General features: G+C 43.4%; 1 protein-coding gene across 1 annotated transcript in view; it reads right to left on the bottom strand.

The window, feature by feature from the left end:
• Positions 1-26853, bottom strand: part of ASXL3 (ASXL transcriptional regulator 3) — a 130901-nt gene that overhangs the window by 36592 nt on the left and 67456 nt on the right. Inside the window, exons 6-9 of the mRNA XM_038766520.1 lie at positions 20741-20862; positions 9359-9476; positions 8244-8363; positions 5809-5972 (exon numbers count right to left, since the gene is read on the bottom strand). Of these exons, the coding sequence (XP_038622448.1) occupies positions 5809-5972; positions 8244-8363; positions 9359-9476; positions 20741-20862 (524 nt within the window). The remainder of the gene's footprint in view (positions 1-5808; positions 5973-8243; positions 8364-9358; positions 9477-20740; positions 20863-26853) is intronic.

The following is a 26853-nucleotide window of genomic DNA, read 5'->3' as shown; positions in this document are numbered from 1 at the left end:
CTTACTGTGATTGTATGACTGAAAGAAAAGACCTTCCAAAAGTAAAGTGGCATTGTATCCTATGAGTGGAAAAGAATGTGTTAAAAACCTCGGATAGATGGGACTGCTTTTGACAAAGGAATTCAGAGCGGAAACTGACCGGCCTCTCTGAGCTCACCATTTTGTTACTGGATAATGCTGCAAGCATTTCTGCCGTAACATGAGCCTCTCTCAGGAGGTTTCTAGAATGCCATTTCTGTAATATCTGAGCAGTTCTCTGGAAGCGCAAATTATCTCTATTTAAACAGAATCTGAATCGGGTTACAGAACTGGGTAAAAGAATGGGAGTGGCTTTCTGAAGAGGGAGGGTTCCTTCCTATGGTACGGGATATATTTACTGGACCATCGCTTGTAGCGTATATTCTGAAAAGGGGGGAAAAAAAAAACCCCACAGACCCATTAATAGCTCCACTTCCAAAATGAAATGTATTTGCAGCTACCTACTTTCAAATGAAAATATTCATTTTTTTTCCCCAGCGGGAACAGGATGGGGTGCAAGAAGTTGGTGGGGAGGATTGACGAAGGAAGTACATATGCAGTTACAACATAAATTTAAGCCAACTGAGACAAGGTGTCTGATCAAATGGTGCTTTCTTAAAAGGTTCTGATGGATGGGTAGGTCCAGTAGTTTCTCAAAATCCACATTTCAAGTAGACACCATAGGAGTTACCAGGTTCAAAACACTTCAATACTGCTATAATGAGTCTAGAGATACTCCATTCTAGTTACAGTGACCACTCAAGGGCCTCACAAATAAACACAAAAACTTTTCCCAACCCACAAAGATGTTTTACCAGTCCACTTGGCTCTTCAGGAGTAAAGGACAGGAAATCGGCATTCTTTTCTTTTTAGCTGGCATAAAAAGGTTCGGGAGCCATATATAATTAGCCTTTATCAGCATAATAGGGGCCCTTGCAAAATGGATTGATTCTCCTCTTCCTTCATACAGTCACACTTTGTTCTTCCCACTTCTCCCTCACAGCCTCTTCTTATTTGTTGGATTATAAAGCCAAAGCAGGATCCTTTCTTCCCTGTAAAGTAGCAATCTGTAGAGGTGCCCTACTTTACGGACTGCGTCAATTTTTTACCCCTCTGCCTACTCCCGGCAAGATTAGCTCTTCAAGATCTTAGGGAGAGGCAATCGTTCATTCAGCCTACGGGGTGACAATGCATTTCGGAGGTGTCGCTGCTATGGGACAATAAACTCTTCCCCAGTGGCAAAGGACTACTGCAATTTCCCCAGCAATGAACATATTACACCCAGTTCCGCTATGATGCATGGGTTGCGTTCTTCCAAAACCCAACACTGAAGAAAAAACTTGTGCTGTAGTCGGTGATATGTACTGAGCGATTACTGTGAACAGAGCACGGTACAAAGCCACTGGGAGACTACAGTAGAATTGGTAGGCGCGATCCCTGCTCTCACTGTTGTGCTCGTCCATTCAGTCCCTGCCCGCAGGGGCATAAATCGATTTTCTGACTCTGGTGCAGTGCACCCAAACAGACTCTCACTGTCACGCAAATCTTCCCCCATTCCCTAATAGTGCCTCAGCCAAAATCCATAATGAGAGAAAAGAGTTAAAGCAGAGCCAAACATTCCAGGGGCCTAGAAATGCACCCAAAATGTATCAGTCAGTTAACTCAGAAAGAACACTCAAGAACGCTTAGCACTGTCCCAGATGCCAAGAGTGCTCAGTGTGAAGCAACAATGCAGCAGGATGTGACACGGACAGAACCACACAAGCATATGCGGAAAGACTTTCAAGAAGAGGAAGAAAGCTGTCAGTCTCAGTAAAATAACTGCCATCCAATGAAATTCTTAATTTGAGTCATGATTTAAATTAGATCTCATTTTTTAATCTGTTTGGTAAACAGGCATTTCATTACCGATTCTGATCGCATAAAAATCGTAATATAGCTTTGTTTGCTTTTAGGTCACTATAAACAGTGTGTAAACACCTCCCAAGAGATGCTAAAGCACTGTAAAATGTATCAGCTATTTCTCCCAAAAAGGACAAAAACACTTTTTTGCATTAAATAAGGCTTAAGTCGCCTTTTTTAAATATAGATTTGGCCCCAACCAAGAAAACCATCAGAAATCCATAAATCATGCTCTCGTATGTTGTGAAAACATCTGACATACACATTCATTTTCCTGGACTACAAGCCTCTGCAAAGGGAACAATATAGATATTCCATTTTATTTTAGTGGTATTTTACTGAAAAAGAACTGTGTGCACTCTTATCTGGGACTGTAAAAACCTCAACAGTACCGAACTGGAAAGTGTTTTGAAAATCGAGATTGAGGACAGAATCAACTTACTACTTTCAGAACCAGGCTTTGGGGAATGTAGGGCTCTTTAAAGGGCTCCATTTACACTTGGGACCATAAAAGCAAGGTCAACTACATATTCAGTCTGTCACCAAATTCTGACTGTTCTCTCTTCACAACATCTCTAGAATCTGTCCCTTCCTTTTCATCCCAACTGGTACTATGCTGATACAAGCACTTATTTCCTGCCTTGACTACTGGATCAACCTTCTCACTGGCCTCCCTGCTTCCTGTTTCTTCCCTCTCCGGACTATACGTCACTCGGCTGCTGCCCGGCTCATTTTTCTTGGGAAAAAAAAAAATTCATTCCATGTCTCCCCACTACCCAAAACCCTCCAATGGTTGTCCAACCCATCTCCACCATCAAACTCCTTGCCATCAGCTTTAAGGTGCACAATCGGCTCTCTCCCTCCTACCTAATCGTGCTGATTCAGGCTGCAAAATTTGTGCCACTAATGCCCATCTAACTCACTGTACCTTGAACCTGTCTCACGCCTGACCCTTTGCCCACATCTTTCCTCTGGTCTGGAACTTCTACCCTCTTCATATGTGACAGACCACCACTCTCCCCACTTTCAAAGCCTCACCAAAGGCACATCTCCTCCAAGAGACCCTTAACTGACAAAGTCCTCATTTGCCCTATTTGCCCTCCTTTCTGCATGACAGACTTGGGTCTGTAACCCTTAAGCACTCCGATATTCACCCCACCTCCAGCTGACATTTATGTACATATCCTTATACTCTGTTGCTTCCATTTTCATGTCTGACTTGCCCTCTAGACTGTAAGCTCCTTGAGTGCACCAACTCTACTGTACCGTACTATTCCAAACACTTAGTATAGTGCTGTCCACAGAGAAAGTGCTCAAATGCCACTGACAATGATCTGTTGCGGTGACGTTTGTGCAGCACATTTGGATGGTAACGAGATCACTGAGATTCCACTCAATACCACTCATGAAGGTGGAGTGCTACATCCCTGAGAAATGGGTTTCATACACCATGGAGTTGCTATCTGAAATACATTGAAATCTTTAAACAAGTCTATTTAACGTGACAGGGTGTTCACTCCTTTTCCATACATTGCTCCTCCTGGGCAGGAAATGTGTCTATTCGTCCCAGCACTAGTTTCTCACTGCCTAAAGGCTACAGAGAGCCTGCTGTTGCAAACTCAACACAGGTAGGGGACATGTCTGCCAAATCTGTTGTGTTGGACTCTCCCAAGCACCTATTACAGTGCTCTGCAGGCAGTAAGCACTCAATAAATACCACTGCTTGATTTGATTAAAAAGAACCTGAAATACCCACCCACAGACACAGGGTTTAAAGGAGGCACCAAAAACGTCCCCAAAAAGGTTGGTTCTTAGACCACCGCAAATAATAATAATAATAATGATGGTGTTTGTTAAGCGCTTACTATGTGCAAAGCACTGTTCTAAGCGCCGGGCACTGTTCTAAGCGCTGGACAAAATCTCCAATTCAATCAATTTATTGAGCACTTACTGTACGCAGAGCAATATGTGACATTTATTAAGCACTTACTATGCACAGAGCACTGTACTAAGCCTTAAAACAGTAGAGCTGGTAAACACATTCCCTGCCCACAACAAGTTTACAGTCTGGAGGGGAGAGACAGATAATACAATTGAATTATAGATATCTACACCATGGAGTGATCAAATGCTGCACTTTTTTATTTCTTTGACAAAGGCCCGCACGATATGCCCATCCCTTCCATGGTCAGCTTACTATTGTTCCGAGACCTTCTGATCCCAAGTCCATACTACAGTACAGCAGTACTGTTGCTCTTCCTGGACAAGAGCTGGATTTGTGACTGGTGTGAGAAGTCTGGGTGCACATCCTGATCACCAAACACCGCCTTCCCCTCTGCAAACTCCTTACGCTACACCAGAAGGTGTCAGCAAAGGTTTCAGCTAAAACCATCTTCCCAACCAGTCAGAAGAGATTCCCAGTAGAAGCAATTAGGCTGGGAGGGCAGGCCTTCTTATCTTCAGTTTTAAATGAGTACATTGAAAGAGAGGAGAAGGGGGCCCAAAGTACACAACAACAACAATCATAATAGTTAGGACAATAATAATGATTGTGGCATTTAAGTGATTACTATGTGCCAGGTACAGTACTAAGCGCTGGAGTGGATACAAGCAAATCGGGTTGAACACAGTACCTGTGTGGCCACTGTCTCAAACCCTGTTTTACATGTGAGCTAACTGAGGCACAGAGAAGTGACTTGCCCAAGGTTACACAGCAGACAAGTGGTGGAGTCAATATTAGAACCCATGACCTTCTAAACCCAGGCCTGCGCTCTATCCACCGCACCGTGTGGGACAGTAAGACAGGGTAAGAAGAAAATTCCCCAAAGAAACTTCTGAAAGCCCTGCTGAGCCTCTTCCCAATGATCAATCAATCAATCGTATTTATTGAGCGCTTACTGTGTGCAGAGCACTGTACTAAGCGCTTGGGAAGTACAAGTTGGCAACATATAGAGACAGCCCCTACCCAACATTGGGCTCACAGTCTAAAAGGAGAGCACAATGATGTGCTCAGGAGAGGCCTGCCTGGGGAGGAACAGGCAGGAGGAAGCCAACGGATTCAACATTTTATCAATTGCTCTAGCATTTATGCACGTCACATTAAAGTTTTATGATAACAAGGATTATTAGGATATGTTGCTTAATTGTTATTTAATAATTTAACAGTGTTTGGGTTTTTTTTTTAAACAAATGTCCCTCACTTCTTGGTCAAAAGCTACAACGCATCCCAAAAATCAATTTTTGGGGGAGAGGCTTGGTATTTTGTTTTTTAATATGAATTGCCTTTTAAGAAAGGTAATGCTTTCTAAGTTTAGGTTTTGATCCAATCCCTTTCAAAGGTCGTCATTTTAGGAGGTTTTTCCAAATGTGAAGTATTTCTGCAACTCCAACTGATAGGCTCAAAAAGACCGGGTAAGAAAAGGGATTTATCGAACAGGCAATCTCATCCACTCACAGAGCACTCATGGGAATCAACTGGAAACATCAATTTTAAATGCTTTTTAAAAAAAGAGTCTGAGAACAAAAGCATTTACATAATTTCTTGGAAGGAGTGGAATTTTACTGCTGCACTTCAGAATTCTCTTAGGGCAAAGGAGTGCCTCCTTCAAAGATTGATTTCATAATGGATCTTTTGATATTTGTTTGTTTCTAATAATGTTAGGTCTGTAACAAGCTCACTCCTGCCATTTAGGCTCTATGCTCTTCACTGCAATGTCAAATTGTATTTGGCAAAGCATCAAAAGTAGAACTGTTTCAGGCATAAGCAAAATTGAGTAAACATTTTCCTTCTGGAGTAGGCATTCTTGTACAGCCTACACAAAACAGCAGCTCTGAAACTACATGTTTTTAGTAAACTAATAGAAAATTCAAACAAAAGTTCCTTCTTACCTGCCTGTCCACTTCCGGGAGCAAAAGCAGGAGGTATTGTTGAAAATGCGGAGGTAAGGAGGCAAAAGTGTGTTTGTTTATTAAAGCCCTCAGGTTAGTGTTCACGAGAATAGATCCTGGTGTTTCTATGTCAATATCCTCAGCTTTGGTCCATTTCAAGTGCCCTGCAGTAAACAAAAAACAAGACCGCCTTTATTTCAGGTGGAAAATGGATCCAAAAATGCTTCGTTCCTGCAGCCTAGACTGGCTCCTGTTACTACTCAAAGAGAAAAATTCCAAGGCCTTCCTCTTATGTTCCATCTAATTCCTGCTATAGATGGAAATTTCCATCCCTTGCCACATCATCATCAGCCTTGAGGTCATTAACACTTTTCACCCCACTGAAAGGAATGCTCAGATGGGGAAGCACATTTGGTCAAAAGACCTGTCAAATATTTGATTACAGTTTCTTAAAATTATAAACTGTATCTTTCCCTGAGCTTTAACAGCACTTAACCATTTCAAACACCTTAGAAGGTATTGAAAAACACAGAATTCTTAGACATCAGAGGTTAGAATCAATCAATTAATGGCATTCATTGAGTGCTTTAATGTATGCAGAACATTACATTAAGGTCTTGGGAGAGTACACCAGATTCAGGGAGATATGATCCCTGCCCTCAAATGGCAGGGGGAAAGTGCAGAAGGTTGTTTTTTTTTTTCAATGGTATCTGTTAGGTGCTTATTAGGTGCCAAGCACTGTACTAAGCACTGGGGTAAATAAAAGCTAATCAGGCTGGCCACAGCCCACAGAAGCAGTGTGACCTAGTGGACAGAGCATGGGCTTGAGGGTCAGGAGGACCTGGTTCTAGCCCTGGCTCTGCCACTGGTCTGCTGTGTGACCTTGGGCAAGTCACTTAACTTCTCTGTGCCTCAGTTACCTCATCCATAAAACAGGGATTATGACTGTAAGCCCCATGTGGGCCATGGACTGTGTCCAACCTGAAGACCGTGTATCTACCTAGGTCTTTAGACTCCCAGTTCCATGCTCGCTCCACTAGGCTACTCTGATCTCACATACTTTCAAGATGCTCAAGATTTTCCTCTGGCTTGGGACTCCCTCCCCAAATCCAACAATCTTCAGCAAACCCATTTTTAAAGCCCTCCTAAAACGCCACCTCCTAATTCCCGTGACCTCACACATACAGACAGGTAAATATAAACACACACACATGCACATTCAGTTGTACAGTCTATTTTGACTGTCTCTCCAATTAGAGTGCAAGCTCCTTGGGAGCAGGGAGCGTATCACGTTTACTTTGTACTTTGCAAGTGCTTAGTAGAGTGGCATGCGTGCTCAGGCCAAAAAATTTAAGTGACTTGCCCAAGGTCATACAGCAGGGAAGTGGCAGAGACAGGATTAGAACCTAGGTCTTCTGACTCTCAGCTCCATGCTCTTTCCACTAGGCTACATTGATCTCAAATACTTTCACAAATGTTAACTCCGGCCATAAAGAATAGGGCCAGTTTTACAAGGGGGAAATATTCAGGCTTAGAAAATTATTTCCAATAATCCAGGAAGTCAGTGTCGGAATCAATAATCCAGGACAAGCTGTGCTCAGTACTGCCCGGTCATTCATTCACTGGTCTACAAAATCTCTCTAAAATCAATAATATGCATCTAAATATCTACAAAATATCCAGCAAGGAAGGGCAAGGTCTGGCAAGATCTCATTCAACCAGAAAACATTGTGTTAAATACCTACAACCAGTTTTTCACAACACCGGTCTTCAGTTTCAGAAAAAAAAAAATGCTAAAAATAAAGGATTTTCTTAAAAAAAAAACTTGATGCTGACTTGCAAGATTCAGAGACTCAAAGCAAACAAGTTCTCATCAATTTTTCCTATTTTCCAAGTGGCAGCCCTCAATAATTCAATGACATACCCCAAAGAGGGAAGCTTAGAATTACTATGGAAGATGCCATTCAAGGAGTCCTTGGCTTCACTGACTACTTCTCAAGTGCCCCTTTTCGTCCCACCTAGTGGATTTCAAAAGCGAAAATCCAGTTACCGGGAAAGCTTCCCTCCATAAGAAATACTATTGAATGAATATAAGGAATCAGTTCTTTGGCCAAACCTGTTATGTTACTTGCTGAACCACTTTGAAATTCTGCTTTTGGTATCTAGTCCATCCTTGAATTAGAAATGTATAAAACAATATGTCACAGGTTAACACTGAAGTGAACTACAATATGGGAATATTCTATACATTTTCCTTGAAGTCTTTTTTTTTCCCGTTTCTTTGATTTAAGAACAGTGGGACGAAAAGTTGCTCTCCTCTGTTGGTGACTATTTTTATTCTCCAAGGCAGGCAGTTTCAAACTGATTTGAAGAGACAAACACAGGTACGCTAAAAACAATCCACAAGATCTTTGGTAGTCCTCTGGCATACTCACCTAAACCGGATTTTTTTAATCGTTTTAAGTGCTGACTCATTTGTTTCCCATTTGGGGATTTTTGTCCATGTTTCATTTCTTTATCTGAACCATCCGCATCACCATTTTTAGACTCTGACCCTAAAACAGAAAACAGATATCATAACTATCTTTTCCCCCCACCCTCTTCCCTTTAAAAAGAAGGCTTTTGTTTTTCAAAACAAGGTCAGCGGGTTTGTCTGCTATTTGCTGAGAGGCAGGGATCTTTCTGCTCATAATCTGGTCTCCTCAGACTAAGAGGAAATAAAGGAAAGAGCACCACAAATCAATTAAGAAGAAAAAAACCAGAGTTGGCCCAACACCGCAATCAATGAAGAAAATCCCTGATCTTACTCTGGGCTGTTAGGCAACTCCTGCAAAATTTTTAACAAAATATACACAGCTATGCTTTAAACAATCCATTGTAGAACTTTCACACAATGCCAAAAAAATATAATAGCAGAGGTAACTTTCACAGCAAAGAATGCCAAGAAAATGAAACTGGCAATCTGTTATAAACCAAAAGGCAAATCTCCAAAAAATCATTTTTAAACAAGGCAACTATAAATCAGAAGTAGAGGTCAGAGATTCTTGTGGTGAAAAAGTGGTGCCAAAACCCACAGACTATTAATACGACTCTCTGGCACTGCTGCAATGGAGAGTTGAGAGACAAATTCACATGCATTGAACAGCTGGGATTTTAGATGCTGTTGCACATCAGCATGTGATCCACCAAAGTTCTACTACCAAAAAAAACCCACTCAGACATCAGTCCACATCCCCTTAACAGCTGCTGCCATTAACAAATGTCATTTTACCATATTCTCTCAGCATTCTGTATTTAAAAAAAAAATGGGGGGGGGGTGGGGGAGGAGAACAGTGAAACAGCCTGTATCTGAGTCACAGAATTATAGGAGAGGGAGGGAGGGGAGGGAAGGGAAAAGGAAGGAAAGAAATTAAACCAAACCACAACGATGAAGAAATGTTACCCCGGCTATTTTCAGCAATTCTGAATTTCCAATGCCACGGCTCTCCCTGCGTGGAGGCTTTGAGGTGGACTAGGCAAGCACAGAACCTTTCAGCTCTTAACCATTTACCTGAAGGTGAATCCGACTGCTCATCAGACACCTTTAATGGTGTCAAAACAACACGAGGAACAGTCTTGTTTACCATCATTGAGACTCCATTTCTTCTTTTCTGCTGCTGTCTCAAAGCCTATAAAACATGATAATAAAAGACAACATAAAAACATAACCAAAATTTTTTTCTTCTACATGAAGCAAATGAGGCATTTGCCTACCAGCACAACTGAACCTCTTAAGAGAGCTCAGATTCTACGCAGTCACTAATTTGATCAGGCTTCCTAACAGTCACCTTCATGTCATTTCCCTTCAAAAGCATAAAATCAGGCTCGGGGAAAAAAAAGGGGATGAACCTGAAGATCATTTTCAAGACGAATCGGACAACAAAGCAGCACTTAACTGTTTGCTCTACCTCAGCAGTACCCCATGAAAACCCATGAAATTTGAAAATGGCACTTCCAAGTAAAATAAATGTAAAATAAATGTTTCGAGACCAGGATAAAAATATATGTGTCTGCACTTCTCTTGCAGGTGCATCTTCTCCAGTGCACTGCTCAGTCAATCAAGTTAACACGGAGTGTCATCAGTATGTACAGCATGTAAGGACTACAGTATTGATGCACTCGCTCAGCCGTGTGGAGTGCTGCACAAAATCACTGAACATGGCAGGAATCATTTATTTCTGTGAAGGGAATCAGTCCTAATCTTGGAAACCTTGCAGCACTTGGCTTCTGTCTGCTTGACTTTGGGCATTAACCTTCAGAACACGAACGTGAATGTGTTCTGGCAAATCCAGGGAAAATGATACGGGAATAAATCTCTCCAAATGGGAGTGCTTTGTGTTCTCTAAATGAATCAACCACAGTGATGATAATGGAATAGAAGGGATTTTTAAAGTTTGGAAATACGGAGTGTCTCCTGGATCATTTTAGGCAGAAAATTACCTCGTTTCAAAAGTGTCTTAAAAATACTAACTGCAAAAGCTTCATTTCCTGAGGGATTAGGACATGAGAACTCCCCAAAATGTGAAAGCTCTGCTGGAGACCACCTGACCCTCACCTCCTACCTTCGAGGGGGAGTCATCTGATATTTTATCTTAATTCCTATTTTCTAACATCTTAGTTTTTCGATTCATGTTGAACTACTGTTGGAACAAAGCCTTCGAGGGAAATACATCACTAGATTTCTCCTTACAGGAAAAATGATGTACACCCCACCCCACACCAACCTACAAGACTTACAACCTTAAGTTACAGAAATCAAGTACACGAAGGGGACCGAGCGATTGAGTACCATTCAGGGACAGAAAAATATATACATGAGATTGGAAAAGGGGCAAGAAAGGGCAAAATTCAGATACGTTATTCCTGATGATGCTGTGGCTGAAGAGAATCACAAAAGAATAGTAGGGCAAGAACTTCCATTATATCCCTCTCTCCAATAACTCAAACCACTTTGTAGCCATTAGCTCAACAATCCCCACCCCAAAGAAAGTCACGGAGCTGGGAGGGATCTTTAGAAGTTAGATAGTAATAATGATATTTGTTGAGCACTTATGTGCCAAACCCTGTACTAATCACTGGGGTAGGTACAAGATAATCAGGTCAGACATAGTCCCTGTCCCACATGGGGCTCACAGATTAAGTAGGATGGAAAATAAAGAACTGAATCCTTATTTTACAGATGAGGAAACTGAGGCACAGAGAAGTTATGTGGCTTGCCCAAGGTCACACAGCAGGCAAACTCCAGTGGCTCTCCTCATTTACAGGTAGATCATATGCCATCCTAGGAAGAGGAGAATCAGATTTGAAGGCTTTCCATCACATCCTTTGAAAAACGCATTCTGGTGTTTAACGATCTTCATGTTCGGAAATTCCTGCTAGGCACTTGTGAGGCAGGCATCTTTAAAGGATGAATATACAGAGACATAGAGAAATGTGTCTCGTGATGAGTCAGGGGAAAGCCTGTAGATATTTAGAGGTGTGGGAACCTGGGATTAGGATACCAAGAGGCATGGAGAAGGGAGGTCGGACTAAGGCTTGTGACCCTCTGAGAAGGCTACCATGCTGCTGTTCAAAAAGGCTACTCCTGTCACTGTGGTTTAATGTTCATGAGGTTCATAGACAAAGCTCTTGCTGTGTTACTGAACTAAGGGATTGGGAGGAACACCACAGACTGCCCCAGCATATCGAGAGGACCAGGTGGAATCGTTTAAATTGGCAAAAGGCAAATACAATTGATCATCTGCTCAAATAACAGCGGTCACTAAAAGTTTCAACAAATATACACATCTTTTGAGTGATGAAAAATATTCAAAACTGATGAGTACATAATACTTCGTAAAATTAGCAAAAAAGTACATGGCAGTAGAAATGTACTGAAATCAGAAAACAAGTAAACCAAAGATGGCACACGCAGGCTGAGAACATCTGACCTGAGGTATCTGGTTTGACTGGTGAGCTGAATAAATATTCTTTAAACCCTGTTTATAAATTCCATGAACATATTCAGTTGAATAACAGATGTGAGAGAGGAAAATTTAAGCCCATGGATAGTTTGAAGTACAGAACTTACCACCAAAGTTGGTGGCCAGACATACAAAATTCATTTCAGGAAGGACCACCTGTGCTTCCAAGGGCTGGCCAGAGGTGAGGGAGGAAGGAGGAGTCAGGAAGGAAAGACCAGTGACTCATGGGCTAATGTTGATGCATTTTGAGTATTTATGAAGCACTGTCTTACATAATTATTACGATGGCTGCATTTTCATCAAAAGGGAAATCAATAGTATCACTCCTCAGAAAGGATTTTTCATTACACTGAAGAAGTGTATCAGAATCTATGATGGTCAAACAAAAATGAGAATTCTGGCCATTTTACCCAGCTCTCAGAAGTGGCACATAGTTTAGAAACTGAACAGGAGTTTACAATGAACTTGGCACCACATACAGGCCTGGTCATTTCCCTAGAGGTTACTACTACCTACAAGAGGCAAGGCATACCATCTTGGATACTTTCTTTTGGTCCCTCTCAGCGAGTGGAAAAACCAGACATTTTGCTATTTCAAATCAAATCCTCGGTGTAGCAGGAAAAATGCTTGAGGGTAGCATCCTTTAAAAACAGAACCCCTGTTTCTCCCTATTGACACATGCCTTCTTTATCACTTAAATATAGTCTCTTCCTTGAAAGCATGTTTACATTATTCGTTTTGGAAAGAACATGGCAATGGTAATTGCAAAGGTTCTGGTGACACATGCCTGCCTAGATACAAAACAGCACAGTTTCAAAAGAAACGGGGTTTGCCCACGCAAGTGCCCATGGTGCCGGGAATTGCAGGAGTATAATAAGGCAAGTTTTCCAAAATGAGGGATTGGACTCTAGGATCAATCACACTTATTGAGCACTTACTGAGTGCACAGCACTGTATTAAGTGCTGGAGGGAGTACACATTCCCTGCCCACAACAAGCTCAGTCTAGTCGGGGAGACAGACAATGATACAAATTACGGATAGGTACATAAGTGCGATGGGAGGGGTGAGTAAAGGGGAGTAAATCACAGTGATTGAGAAGGGAGTGGGAAAAGAGGAAATGAGGGCTTAGTCAGGAAGGCCTCTTGGAGGAGATGTGCCTTCAAGAAGGCTTTGAAGGTGGAGAAAGTAATTGTCGGATATGAAGACGGAGTGTGTTGCGGGACATGGGCAAGAGGTTTAGGTACAGTGAGAAGGTTGGCATTAACGGGAGTGAAGTGTGCGGGGCTGGGTTGCGATAGACTTCTAGACTGTGAGCCCACTGTTGGGTAGGGACTGTCTCTATATGTTGCCAACTTGTACTTCCCAAGCGCTTAGTACAGTGCTCTGCACACAGTAAGCACTCAATAAATACGATTGATTGATAGGAGAGCAGCGAGGTGAGGTAGGAGGGGGCAAGGTGACAGTGTCAAAGTCAATGGCGAGGAGTTTTTGTTCAATATGGAGGTGGATGGGCAACCACTGGAGTTTTTTGAGGAGCAGGGAGACACGCCCTGAATGTTTTTGTAGACAAATGATACAGGCAGCAGAGTGAGGTATGGCCTGGCGCGAGGAGAGACAGGAGGCAGGCAAGGAGGCTGATACAGTAAACAAGGTGGGATAAAATAAGTGCACGGATCAGTGTGGCAGTTTGGATGGAGAGGAAAGGGAGGATGTTAGCTTAGGAGAAATGACTGTCTAAATTCCAGCCACATTTCTCAGTGAAATGCAGGGCTTGGAGACAGATTCTTCCCAGGTCTAACCAGATCGCTGGTAGACAGCGGGCCACTAGGGGAGACAAGCTCAATTTTTACCCCCTAGGCACCATTCTGGACATTATTCCTAAAATGTACTCGTGGTGGTACAGAGTAGATGCTCTGATGAGTTATCAATTGTGGGTAATTTAGGCGCTGGGAGAATCAGGCTTAACAGACTGGTTTCAGTGCAAGCACATAAATGTAAACCAACACCCAGGCTGATCTGATTTTGACAAATTAAAATTTGCCCTGGTGGTTCAAATTGAACATGAAGGACCACAACCAAATCGGGGCAATCCTACTCAGTTGGGAAGGTATCAAGAGAGTCTCCTGTGCACCCTGAGTCTTTGTTATTACAAGCCAATCCGCGGGTTCAATGTGTTGTTTGGAAAAACATCTGTGAGACTCTTAAAGCTCCCTAAAGTAGCACTACAGTCTTCTGAAGAAATATTTTCTTGCATTTTAACCCAAAATACTCAAGTATCCAAAACTTACAACTCTGTCCTTCATAAAACAAGAAATGAATCGACAAATAAAAAGCATACACAAATGCGAACAGTTTATCACGAGGGAACATATCTAAAAGCTTCAAAACTGATCTTAACCTTACAGCAGACTGTCCTCATGCCCACACCACACACAAGACAATTTTACACTATGACATCTTTAATGACAAGTATTAATTTACAAGAGACAGACAATTAGGCTTACCAAGCTTTTTAATACTTCCAGGGTCTGCCCAGTATGAGAGAAACTTGTAGGCTTAGAACTTCTGGCAGGAAATAAGCTTTTTTAAAAGACCAAACAAAACAAATAAGACACCAAACTTACAACTATAGTCCTACTTAAAACAAAAGAAGCCCTAGAAATTTGAAATCATGCCTGAAGCCCACAGGCTATGGATCTGATGGTAAATGGCAAAACAGAAATCAAGAAGTTGTCCTCTGGACATGATTTTGGAGAAATTTGCTTGGAAAAAAAAAAGGAAGGACAGCATCCTCAAGAAGTCAAATTCATTTTGAAATTTTGAAACGGTGGGCCTTGTCATGCAATTCTACTTAACATGGACATTTTTATCTTTTCCACACTCAGTGGGGGGTAAAAAAAAAAAAAAAAGGCCAGAATTCACAAATTTGGTTTTGATATCTTAAACTTTCTTGGAATCGATATTGTATATAGCTACTGCCCATCTTATTTAGTCAGAAAACCCACACAAATTACGTGACATACGGATAATGCATCAATGTAGTGAACTCTTCAGTGGAGGTTTTAGAATATGACAAACTGGAAATGTGACCATTTCAATTGATTTTTTAAAAAACCCTACATGTGAAACAAGTGGCTGCAGTTAAAACCAACAGTTGTTAAGTATTGATGCCTGGGCTATGCGACTGAAGACCTACAACATAACCTTTGAATTTCCCACAGTTGTAGTCAGAGATGCAAAACTAAGGCAAAATAACATGTCTGTTTCTCTTTCTAGAAAATTAAAAAGAAAAAAAAGGATCTCAGAGTTGTTGAAAGAGTTCTACTACCATGAACAAATAACAAAAGCTCTGCCATGCTTTCTGACGGTGAACTGGTAAAGATAAAACAAAAAGGTTATATTTTACTGTTCTGTCATTCCCCAAAGTGATAAAATATAGTCTCTCTTTGGGCCTCTCTTGCTTTCGCTCATTGCTCAAAAGGATGAAAAACTAATCCTTTTTTAATTCCTGTTTCACAAAAACCAAATTTCACCGTCTTCTACATTTGCGGGCTACAGATTAAAACAACAGAGCTTTAAGAAAAGCAGCATGGCCTGGTGGATAGAGCATGGGCTAGAAGGGTCAGAAGGATCTGGGTTCTATTACTGGCTCCGCCGCTTGACTGCTGTGTGACCTTGGGCAAGTCACTTACTTCTCTGTGCCTCAGTTACCTCATCTGTAAAATGGGGATTAGGACTGTGAGCCCAAGTGGGACAGGGATTGTGTCCAACCTGATTAGCTTTTATCTACGCCAGAATTTAGTACAGTGCCTGGCACATAGTAAGCAGTTAAAAAACATAAAACAGTACAAACAGTAACTAAGAATTGCACTCTGAAGACACTGCTAAATATTCTTATAAATGTGCTCAAAGGGAACCACTAAATTAACACATATATTATTCGCACCCACCACACCCTGTAAACAACATACTGGTCGGAAAGTATGGCACAGACCTAAATAGGAAGAATCCACATAATCCAGTCAAATCTCCCTGACACACCAGGACTAATCTCGGTAGTGACTGCTAAACAAAAAGGGGGTCTTGAAGCTAACAAAATTCTGAGATCATGTTTCCTGGGACTTTTCCAAGGATTTCTTTTTTCTTTAATGCCCGCCCCATGAAGTTGGCGTTTCCAGTGGTAGCTTTGTGGTTTACGTTCCATTTTACCTAAAGTGAGTCTAGACTGCTCTCATCTACACAAAATCCACACACAGCCAATACCCACAAGGATGTTTAAGAGCAGCAAATTTCCCCATTTCCTAGAGTGCAGTGAAAATGCGGGACCACAAAATTGGGTGGAAGTAGGCTAAAACAGCATTTCTTTTTAATGGCTGCAGCCTATCCAGGAATTTGATGAATGGACAGGATACATATTGGTATAGTCATATTGAGCCAGGTCCGTCCAGTACCACAGCTTTAAACAGAAGTCTTTGGAAGCTGAAGTAAACTCTTTTCAGCCCCTGGGGGATTCCTCGTCGCTGGGGCAATCTTACAGCCCCCCTCAAAGCACCTGGCTCCCACCAAAGCTGACAACAACGTAAGACCAGCCTGCCACAAAAATCCCTCTGACACCACTGACGTTTAGAAGAGAACCCCGTAACTGGCGCTTTCGCCTCTTGCCTCCAAGAGTCCCCGCTCCGGGGATACTCCTCGCATGCTGGGACAAGGAGAAAAGCTTCCTCTGCACTCCCAGACTCTTTCCTCACCGCCGAGAAAAGGACAGTGGTTACTGACGCCTTCCTTTCCCTCACCGTGGGTCCTTGCTCCCAGCGTGCACCACGCACCCCGGGCCGGGGATAATCAATCAATCAATCGTATTTATTGAGCGCTTACTGTGTGCAGAGCACTGTACTAAGCGCTTGGGAAGTACAAGTTGGCAACATATAGAGACAGTCCCTACCCAACAGTGGGCTTGCTCTTGGACTCTTCCATCACTGCCAAGAAAAGCACCAGGGTAACAGCCACCTTCCCTCCCACCTCTGAGAGTCCCTGTTGTGGTATAATCTATCCCGACTTCATTTGTGCATTTGTCTGTGTTGTCTCCTCTGTTTCATCATTTCTGATGGGTCTGTCTCACCGATCCCTCCTTCCCCATTAAGCATTTAGACTGTGAGCCCCATGAAGGGCAGGAAGCAAGTTTAATTCCCACCTGCGTATTTTCTCTCAGCACTTAGTACAGGGCTCTGCACACAGTAAGCACTTAATAAATTCTATTACTACAACAGCTTTGAATATGACTTTCCAAAAAAGCCCAGCCCTGAGGTGAACTAACGCACGAAGAATAATGCAGAAGTCCAGTGCAAGAAAGATGGATAATGCATGAGAGGAAGACCTGAACCCTTGGATCCCTGATTGCCAATTCTGCAGGGCTGTGTGCTACATCCTAACATACCCTCCCATTTTTGGCAAATTATCTGAATGCTGGCTAAGCTCACACTTACGCTTCTAGCCATTTTATTATTTTATTAACCTTTGGACCACGATCTAGGAACTCTGAAATGACCTGACACACTGATAAACCAGAACCACTCAGAATAATGATTCACTCTGAAAAGCAAACAAGTTATCATTTCAATTAAACCTTCGAAATCCCACAATCCTCCAGATGAAATACAGACTCCAGTTACCAAGCTTCGAGGTCCTCCACTGGCTAGCCCTTCCCCCTCCAACTTTTCTGGTTTCAGCTCTGCTCACACTCTCTGCCTCAGCCTATTTGCTTGCTTCCCCAGACAACTAGTTCCCTCTGTCTCTAAAATCAGGTCTGCCATGCCATGCCTCACCACTTCCTTTCCCCCATCCTGCAGCTTAAGGCATTCCTCCAATTAACACCAACTATTCTCTAACCTACCTGTAGTACAAAGAGCATGGGCCAGGAATCAATCAATTGTATTTATTGAGCGCTTACTGTGTGCAGAGCACTGTACTAAGCGCTTGGGAAGTACAAGTTGGCAACATATAGAGACAGTCCCAGGAATGAGAGGACTTGGGTTCTACCTAATTCTACCCCATGCCAGCTGGGTGACCTTGGGCTAGTCATTTCAATTCTCTGTGCCTCTGCTTCTTCATCTGTGAAATGGGGAGTCAATACCTGTTTTCTCTCTCTCACCTAGATTGTGAGCCTGATAGGGGACAAGGACTGTGCCTGGCCTTGTATCTATCCCAGACCTTAGTACAGTGCATGGCACATAGCAAGGACTTACTAAATGCCACAATTATTATTACCTCCTGGAAAAAAATGGACATTTATCATTTTTGTACTTATTTGTTAATCTTGCAATTAATAATAATAATAATAATAATAATAATAATAATAATGGCATTAAGTGCTTACTATGTGCAAAGCACTGTTTTAAGCACTGGGGAGGTTACAAGGCGATCAGGTTGTCCCACAGGAGGCTCACAGTCTTCATCCCCATTGTACAGATGAGGGAACTAGGGCACAAAGAAGTTAAGTGACTTGCCCAAAGTCACACATCTGACAATTGGCAGAGCTGGGATTCGAACTCATGACCTCTGACTCCAAAGCCCATGCTCTTTCCACTGAGCCACACTGCTTCCTCTCAGATTTACACCCATCATGACACCCACGGCTCTCACCCCTGATACAGCCTGTGCATGTGGGGCCATAGGAATTAAGCTGTGGCAGTGCATGATCTTGACAAATATTACAAATATTAGAACTTTAAGAAGCTTTGGATGTAACTGAATTCTTAATGATCTGGTTGGCCTCCTAAAGGACTCTGTTCTTCCAGACTAGCTTTAATGTTGTTCTGAATGTATATTATTTCATTTCCCTTTGTGTCTGCTGCCCTACTTCCCCACTTTATTTTTAGATTTTGCGCTCCTGAGGGGCCACAGACTATGCCAAACCCTCACCTGTGCATGTTTTCCCAGAGCTTAGTATGGTGCTCTCTACATAGTAAGCGCTCCATAAAGACTGTACATTCCTTGGGGCAGGGACAGAGATCTTCTCTTAAATATCTGTCCCCAAGTTTATGCCCTCTCGTGGGGCATTTCAGGTGTAAGGGATCTTTCATTTTAGTAACGGGGAAAAAAAAAATGTGGTTTAGTAATGGTAACAGCAGAGAAGGAACACGAAAAATCTAAATCCGTCTTTACCTGAATTTTCGAAGTGAATAAATCAAGAGCCTTCAAGGCTCTGCTGAGAGCTCACCTCCTCCAGGAGGCCTTCCCAGACTGAGCCCCTTCCTTCCTCTCCCCCTCTCCATCCCCCATCTTACCTCCTTCCCTTCCCCACAGCACCTGTATATACGTATATATGTTTGTACATATTTATTACTCTATTTTATTTATTTTCTTTGTACATATCTATTCTATTTATTTTATTTTGTTAGTATGTTTGGTTTTGTTCTCTGTCTCCCCCTTTTAGACTGTGAGCCCACTGTTGGGTAGGGACTGTCTCTATATGTTGCCAATTTGTACTTCCCAAGCGCTTAGTACAGTGCTCTGCACATAGTAAGCGCTCAATAAATACGCTTGATTGAAGTACATCTTGGAAAATTTGCAGTGAGCGATCATTCACACTCTGTTTTGGCACCCAACGAAAGGTCGACAGCCAGCCCCGTGACTGGGGTCAGGTATACGTCAAAACGAATAGCACTGGGCTGCTCGGTGGCTGGGTCCCCCTGGGGTCTTCTCCCAAAAAATCCTAGGCTGCTTTTGGGGACAACCAAGTGGTAAAGGGCACTGACCCATTCAACTGTCCCTAGAAGGCCACATTACTAGCCCAGAATTTAGACGGGCTTAAGACAGGACCCACCTGGCAATCTGGTGGCCAGCCGGGCTACATCTCTAGCCCGGCCAGACCAGTAGCTCAGGGCAAACTAGGGGCCGAGAGATGGGCGGCACCAGCAGCCCAGGAACTGGTCCAGGCTCTAGCTGGGGCTCTACATCATCAATCGTATTTATTGAGCGCTTACTGTGTGCCTACTTACTGTGTGCTTACTGTGTGTCTACAGCTGGTGTACACTAAAACCTGCACTTCTCGCTAGTTCAGAACTCAACAGTGAAGGCTAGGGAGCACCAGACTGTTAGCTACTTCCAAAACCTCAAATGCCCCCTAGACTGTAAGCTCCTCTTCTACACCATTAACCCCCTGTGGGCAAGGAATGGGTCTACCAACTTCATTTTCCTGTATGCTCCCAAGCGCTTAGTACAGAGAAGCAATGTAGCCTAGGAGTTAAAGCACAGGCCTGGGAGTGAGGACTAGGTTTTACTCCCGGCTCCATCACCCGTCTGCTGTGTGACCTTGGCAAGTCACTTCACTCCTCTGGGCCTCAGTTATCTGTATAATGTGGATTACAACCATGAGCCCCCAAGCGAAGCATGGACTGTGTCCAACCCAATTTGCTTCTACCGACCCCAGTGTTCAGTACAGTGCCTGCCACAGAGCAAGCACTCAAATACTACAATTATTACCGGGAATAGGAACTCGCCTTACTATTTCTAACAAGAGGAATTCCAGCCAGTCTCAGGGAGTTCTCAAAAGCTAATTCATTATTTTTACAAGACATATTATAACACGTTTATGAGGACAATATGGACACGATCATCAATCATTAAAGCTAAAGTATCTTTGTCAAAATGACTAAAGAGTACATTTTGAGGTATAATAGCCTTAATTCTCAACCATAAATTTCTTCCACTTAGTAAATTGCAAAATTAAGTCACCAGCTAGGGGATATCCCAGCTTTTAGCACACATTAACAGTGTTCTAATGTACTCAGTGGCCAGAATTTAGTTCCACACTTCTGACTGCATGCCTGGACTGACGATTCTATCGGTCAGTCTGACGGCACACCTCTAAAGTTGCCTACTGGTTGGAGGATGGTCAACTGATCCCCTCCACCCAACAATGCCATCTTACCTGTTTAAGTGCCTTTTTGGTGTGTTGCTGGAAGGAAGACACTAGCTTGCTTTGCACTGCAGGGTTAGTAAGGCTCGAGTCTCGATTGGAAGACACTTCTTCAGTTACCTGCTTTGCACAAACTGAACACAGAGGGAGAAAAGAGGAGGTTGAGAAGTTGAGGTAACAAATACCCATAATGGGTCAAGTGAGCTCTAGTGCCCAGGCATTTCTTTTAGCAGTCATATGTTGTCCAGATCAGTGCTATGCCAGGGATAACCACATCACATGAAGCTGGTTGGTAGTGACTCCAAGGAGAAATCTGGTCGCTCCTCTAATGTCAACCTACTTGCTGTAACTCAATCTCATCTATGTCACCGCTGACCTCTCGCCCATGCCCTGCCTCTGCCTTGAAATGCCCTTTCACTTCATAACCGACAGGCAATTACTCCCCCCGACTTCGAAGTTTTACTGAAGGCACATCTCCAAGAGGCCTACCCTAAACTCTCAATTCCTCTTCTCCCACTCTCCTCTACATCTCCCTGATTTGCTTCCTTTAATTCAACCCTCCCTCAACCCCACAGCACTTATGTCCATATCCACATTTTGTTTATATTAAATTAATGTCCGTCTCCCCACTAGACTGTAGCTTATCATGGGCCGGGAACGTGTCTACAACTCTTACATTCAACTCTCCCAAGTGCAAAATACAGTGCACTGCACACAGAAAGTGCTCAATAAATTACAGCTGATTGATTGATCTGCCCTCCAAAATCCTCACACATCACTTGCTCTCCTCTCATCCCACCCCAGTCCCCCAACTTTGCAGTCCTGGAAGGTGAACGCTGCTGGCTGCGGAAGTGGTCCACAAGGTAGCAACCTGGGGGGAACGGTGGCCAGCAGTAACAGTAGGAGTGGCCATGGTCCTGATGGACATTAGCTGCGTTGGAACAAAAAAAAAATGGAGGGAACAAATGAGGTGGTGGGGGGGGACTAGAGAGATAAGGCAAGTTTACGGTGCGGGGAGGGAAGTCGGAAAGCTGCTGAAATGCTAGGAGAAGGGGAAGCCAGTGATGGACAGAAGGCTGGGCTAGCTTGACAGGAAAGGTTCTAAGAGCAGCAAAATTCACTATTTGAAAATGAGTTCTCTTTCGTATATGCTGAACTCCTTGTTCCACCTATTGCCCCTTGTCCCACATACTGGCTGCAAATTCCTTGTGGACAATAATTCCTTCTGCACAGAGACTGTCTTCAATTTATATGTTTGTCATGTACTCTCCACCTCCTAATGCAATGCTAAAAACAAAGAAGGTGTTCAAAAATATTAGTAATAATAAGAGCTGCTTCAAAAGGCCAAACTAAATGAAATGGAGAAGGACTCTAGAGGGGACTCGGCAGTTGAAATACTACTGCCTCCGAGAATCAAGATTTTTCAATTTTGGGAAATGTGTAATGACTTATAAAACTTTTTCCTGCTTGGTTGTTGATCACCTACTCTCACAAACGGTTAGTACAGTGCTCTGCACAAAGTAAGCGCTCAATAAATACGACTGACTGACCAACTGACCTTAAGTTGTTTATCACAGACTGGTGAGGATTGAGGCCATTTAGAGAGAGGGTGTTCTGACACCAGCATGGGGAGATCTGGTTGGTTATGACAGCTTAAAGAAAGGAATGATCACATGGAGCCAGGGGAGACTTGTGTGGGAGAAGGGAGGAAGAGACAGAGTAGCAGCAGTAGCAAGTCTTTTCTCCAGAATCATTTCTCTTTTCAGTTGAGTCAGCTTGAGAGACCCCAATAACTCATCATCTAGGCACCTGGGGTGACTACTTGCACGGGGGAATGGGGAAAGGGCAAGAAGGTGGCAGGATATCACAGGTCCCTATGAGGTTTCAGAAAGGGAAGTTTGCTTCTCATAGCAGTTCCCCAGGAAAGATTCTCAAGTTGAGAGTCACATGACAAAAAGTAGAAGAGCCACAGCTTTCCCCATACCTACCTAAGTTCACCACCGCTCAAAGCCCAGAAATGTCCCTTCCTCAGCATTTTTAAGACACTGGCAGAAGGTTTTGGTCTCCCTAAGCAGCCCAAAGACATAAGTGACCAACTGATGACTCTACTCCCTTTTCTCAAGCAGAAGTACTTTGCGGCCAACATTAACACACCTGCCCCAATTATGACAAATAAGCAGAGACTTCAGTCGTAAATGAGGCATGAGCCTGGCCCAACTCTGAAGACTTCACCAATGCAGAAGATGAAAAAGTCCTCTAAAGCCTAGAAAAAGCACAGCCTAGTGGAAAGAGCTCAGGACTGGGAGTCAGGAGACCTGGGCTCTAATCCCAGCTCTGCCACTTACTTGCCACGTGACCTTACGCGAGTCACTTCACTTGTTCCTGAATTAATTTTCTTATCTGTAAAATGGACATTACCTGCTCTCCCTTTGGTTGGAACCCCTCAGATCTGAATATCTTGTATCTACTGTAGCACTTAGCCCACTGCCTAGCAATTAGTAAGCACTTAAATACCAAAGTTTCCATCATAATTACTATCAAAGACCTTGAGAGACAACTAGCCAAAATACCAATGATCCAAAAACAGACTGTTCTGGAGGATTTGAACGCAAGGTAGGTAGTGAAGCCAAATAAGGTAATAGCCGGAAAGTCAAATTGTAATTGTCTATTTCTGCTGGGTGAATGGACAAAACATCGCTCATAATCACCAACACCATGTTCTTCTTCGTAAATAAGATAAAGACCTCCTGGATTTCCCCAGTATCTGAACAATGACAACTCAGAGACGTCATGTCTACCAACTGGGTTGCATTGCCCAATGCTCTGCAAATATTAAGCACTCAATACCGTTGATGATGATGGCGGTGGCAGCAGCAGTATCTGAAAGAGGTACACATCACCTCTGCCAAGGTTGGCACTGTGTGTTGGGCTGACCATCCCCCAACAGGCTGCCATCAGCTCAGTTTAGTAATATGACAATAATGATGATGGCATTTGTTAAGTGTTTACTATGTGCCAGGCACTGTTGTAAGCGCTGGGACAGATTTGTTTTGATGTCTGTCTCCCCTCTTCTAGACTGTAAGCCCAGTGTGGGTAGGGACTGTCTATTGCAGAATTGTACTTTTCAAGCGCTTAGTATGGTGCTCTGCACACAGTAAATGCTCAATAAATAAATACGATTCAATGAGTGAATGCAAGATAATCAGGTTGGACACAGTCCCTATCCCCCACAGGCTTCACAGTCAATCCCCATTTTAAAGAGGAAGGAACCGAGGCACAGAGGAGGTAAATAACTTGCCCAAGGTCACAGATCAGAAAAGTGGCAGATTGGAGATTAGAACCCCGGTCCTTCTGAAGCCCAGGCTCACGTTCCATTCAATAGGCCACACTGTTTCTAACTAAGTAGCAGTAGCAGCAATGTACCTCAAAGTCCAGCTCCAGAAGAATAAAGACACCTGCAAGATACTCTGAGGCGGCACATCAGGCACACTGAAATAAAAAACTCCAACCACAAGTAAGCTTGGGAATGGCAAACGGGCACTTCCCTAAAATTCTTTCTCAGCGGCAGGCATCCCAACAGTGGGAACGGCAGGATGCCAAAACAAAGATTTGGTCTGATTAAAAAGATTGACCTCGATATATACAGCTGATATGCCACCCGCCACTGGAAACTGTATGAATACTGAATCCCATTTTCAATCTGAGTGATCCCTGTGGCGCTTTGGAGGTTGGTTGCCAGTTTACTGGGTAGGGACCGTCTCTATATGTTGCCAACTTGTACTTCCCAAACGCTTAGTACAGTGTCCTGCACACAGTAAGCGCTCAATAAATATGACTGAACGAATGAATGAATGAATGAAAGCTGCTGAATTGGGCCGGCTCCCCAAGACACACTAGTTCCTCAGCCAGAGGAACAAGCCCATCTCCATTTCTGACTTCTCAGAGTGGCCTTAATAATGCGTGTAATGAATTAAAAAAAAAAGAATCCCTTCAAACGATTCAAGGAATATAATTGCGCTGTATCGTGGGGTACGCCTGTAGTTTGAAAAATGCTTCTGGCCATCTCACAGAACAAAATGGTGGCAAATTTCCTTCATCAATCAATCAATCAATCAATCAATCGTATTTATTGAGCGCTTACTATGTGCAGAGCACTGTACTAAGCGCTTGGGAAGTACAAATTGGCATCACATAGAGACAGTCCCTACCCAACAGTGGGCTCACAGTCTAAAAGGGGGAGACAGAGAACAGAACCAAACATACCAACAAAATAAAATAAGTAGGACAGAAGTGTACAGGTAAAATAAATAAATAAATAAACAGAGTAATAAATATGTACAACCATATATACATATATACAGGTGCTGTGGGGAAGGGAAGGAGGTAAGACGGGGGGATGGAGAGGGGGACGAGGGGGAGAGGAAAGAAGGGGCTCAGTCTGGGAAGGCCTCCTGGAGGAGGTGAGCTCTCAGCAGGGCCTTGAAGGGAGGAAGAGAGCTAGCTTGGCGGATGGGCAGAGGGAGGGCATTCCAGGCCCGGGGGATGACGTGGGCCGGGGGTCGACGGCGGGACAGGCGAGAGCGAGGTACGGTGAGGAGATTAGCGGTGGAGGAGCGGAGGGTGCGGGCTGGGCAGTAGAAGGAGAGAAGGGAGGTGAGGTAGGAGGGGGCGAGGTGATGGACAGCCTTGAAGCCCAGGGTGAGGAGTTTCTGCCTGATGGCAAACAGCAGGAGGAAAAGAGGGAGGACTGTGGATGGGGGCTCAGGCCCTGATCCCACAGCCTTCCACATAAAGCAGTGGTGAATGAAGGTGGTGGTGGTGCACTGACCCTGTCTTTGGACTAAACAGGAAAGGCTAGCTGCAGAAACAAACCTTCTGCTAGGTCAGACTGCCTGCACATAAAAAGACAAACTCTGCGGCTTCAAGTACACACCCAATCAAGTGTCTTTCTCTCCCACTAGACTGCAAGTTCCTTTAGGTCAGGAGTGACCTCTATTAACTGTACGCCTAGTACACTAGGCGTGAGAAGCAGCGTGGCCCAGTGGAAAGAGAACAGGCTTGGGAGTCAGAGTTCATGGGTTCTAATCCCGGCTCCGCCACTTGTCAGCTGTGTGACTTTGGACAAGTCACTTCACTTCTCTGGGCCTCAGTTACCTCATCTGTAAAATGGGGATGAAGACTGTGAGCCCTGCATGGGACAACCTGATGATCTTGTGTCTACCCCAGTGCTTGGCACATAGTAAGCGCTTGACAAATACCAACATTATTATTATTATTATGGGGAATAAGACCGTGAGCCCAATTGGGACAACATGATTATCTTGTGTCTCCCCCAGCTTTTAGAACAGTGCTTGGCACATAGTAAGCGCTTAACAAATGCCATTATTATTATTATTATTATTATTACACTCTGCACACCACAGGCTTTCAAAAAATATTTTTGATTGATTCCCAGGTTTTCTTCCTCAGAACTCTAAGAAATCAGTGAGTAGGATGGGATCCTAGCAAAAAGTTCTAGAGGAGAGTACATGGGGCAGAGAACAAAGCTGCAAAAATCATCTGGGAACTCTATTCCTTAGCTCCTCCAATCCCAGAATCCTGAATTCATTCATTCATTCAATCGCATTTATTGAGCGCTTACTGTGTGCAGAGCACTGTACTAAGCGCTTGGGAAGTACAAGTTGGCAACATACAGAGGCTGAATGTCTTCAGAATGCCTTCAAAACTCAAGCTCAACTTGAAACCAGCAATCTGAACCACAAGTATGGTTTCTGACCAATTCCCAGGAGAGGAAAGTGTGAGAATATTATTCTAAAAGAGCTTATTCTCAATCAACCTTCTATTCCAGAGAATAGGTGTGAATGCTACGAACACTGATTTCTGTCTGAAAGACATATGTGAACACCCGCCTGCCTGTCTTTCAAGTGAACAGGTTAGGAAGCTGGGACCCAACTTATCTAGCTTCAATCCACTCGGCTCCATTTCTGGAAATGCTGAAATGGATTCTCCAATTTAAAAAAAATCCCGGGCACGTTCTCTCCTAGATATGCTGAAATCCTGCCTCACAGCAGAGGCGGGGGAAGGGCGGCTGAAGAGGATACAAGCTTCCTGCTTTCTGTGGCCGG

The sequence above is a fragment of the Tachyglossus aculeatus genome, chromosome 25, assembly GCF_015852505.1.
Source record: "Tachyglossus aculeatus isolate mTacAcu1 chromosome 25, mTacAcu1.pri, whole genome shotgun sequence".
NCBI lineage: Eukaryota > Metazoa > Chordata > Mammalia > Monotremata > Tachyglossidae > Tachyglossus > Tachyglossus aculeatus.
Note: the sequence above shows the minus strand (reverse complement) of the source record. Positions and strands in the feature narration are given on the sequence as shown.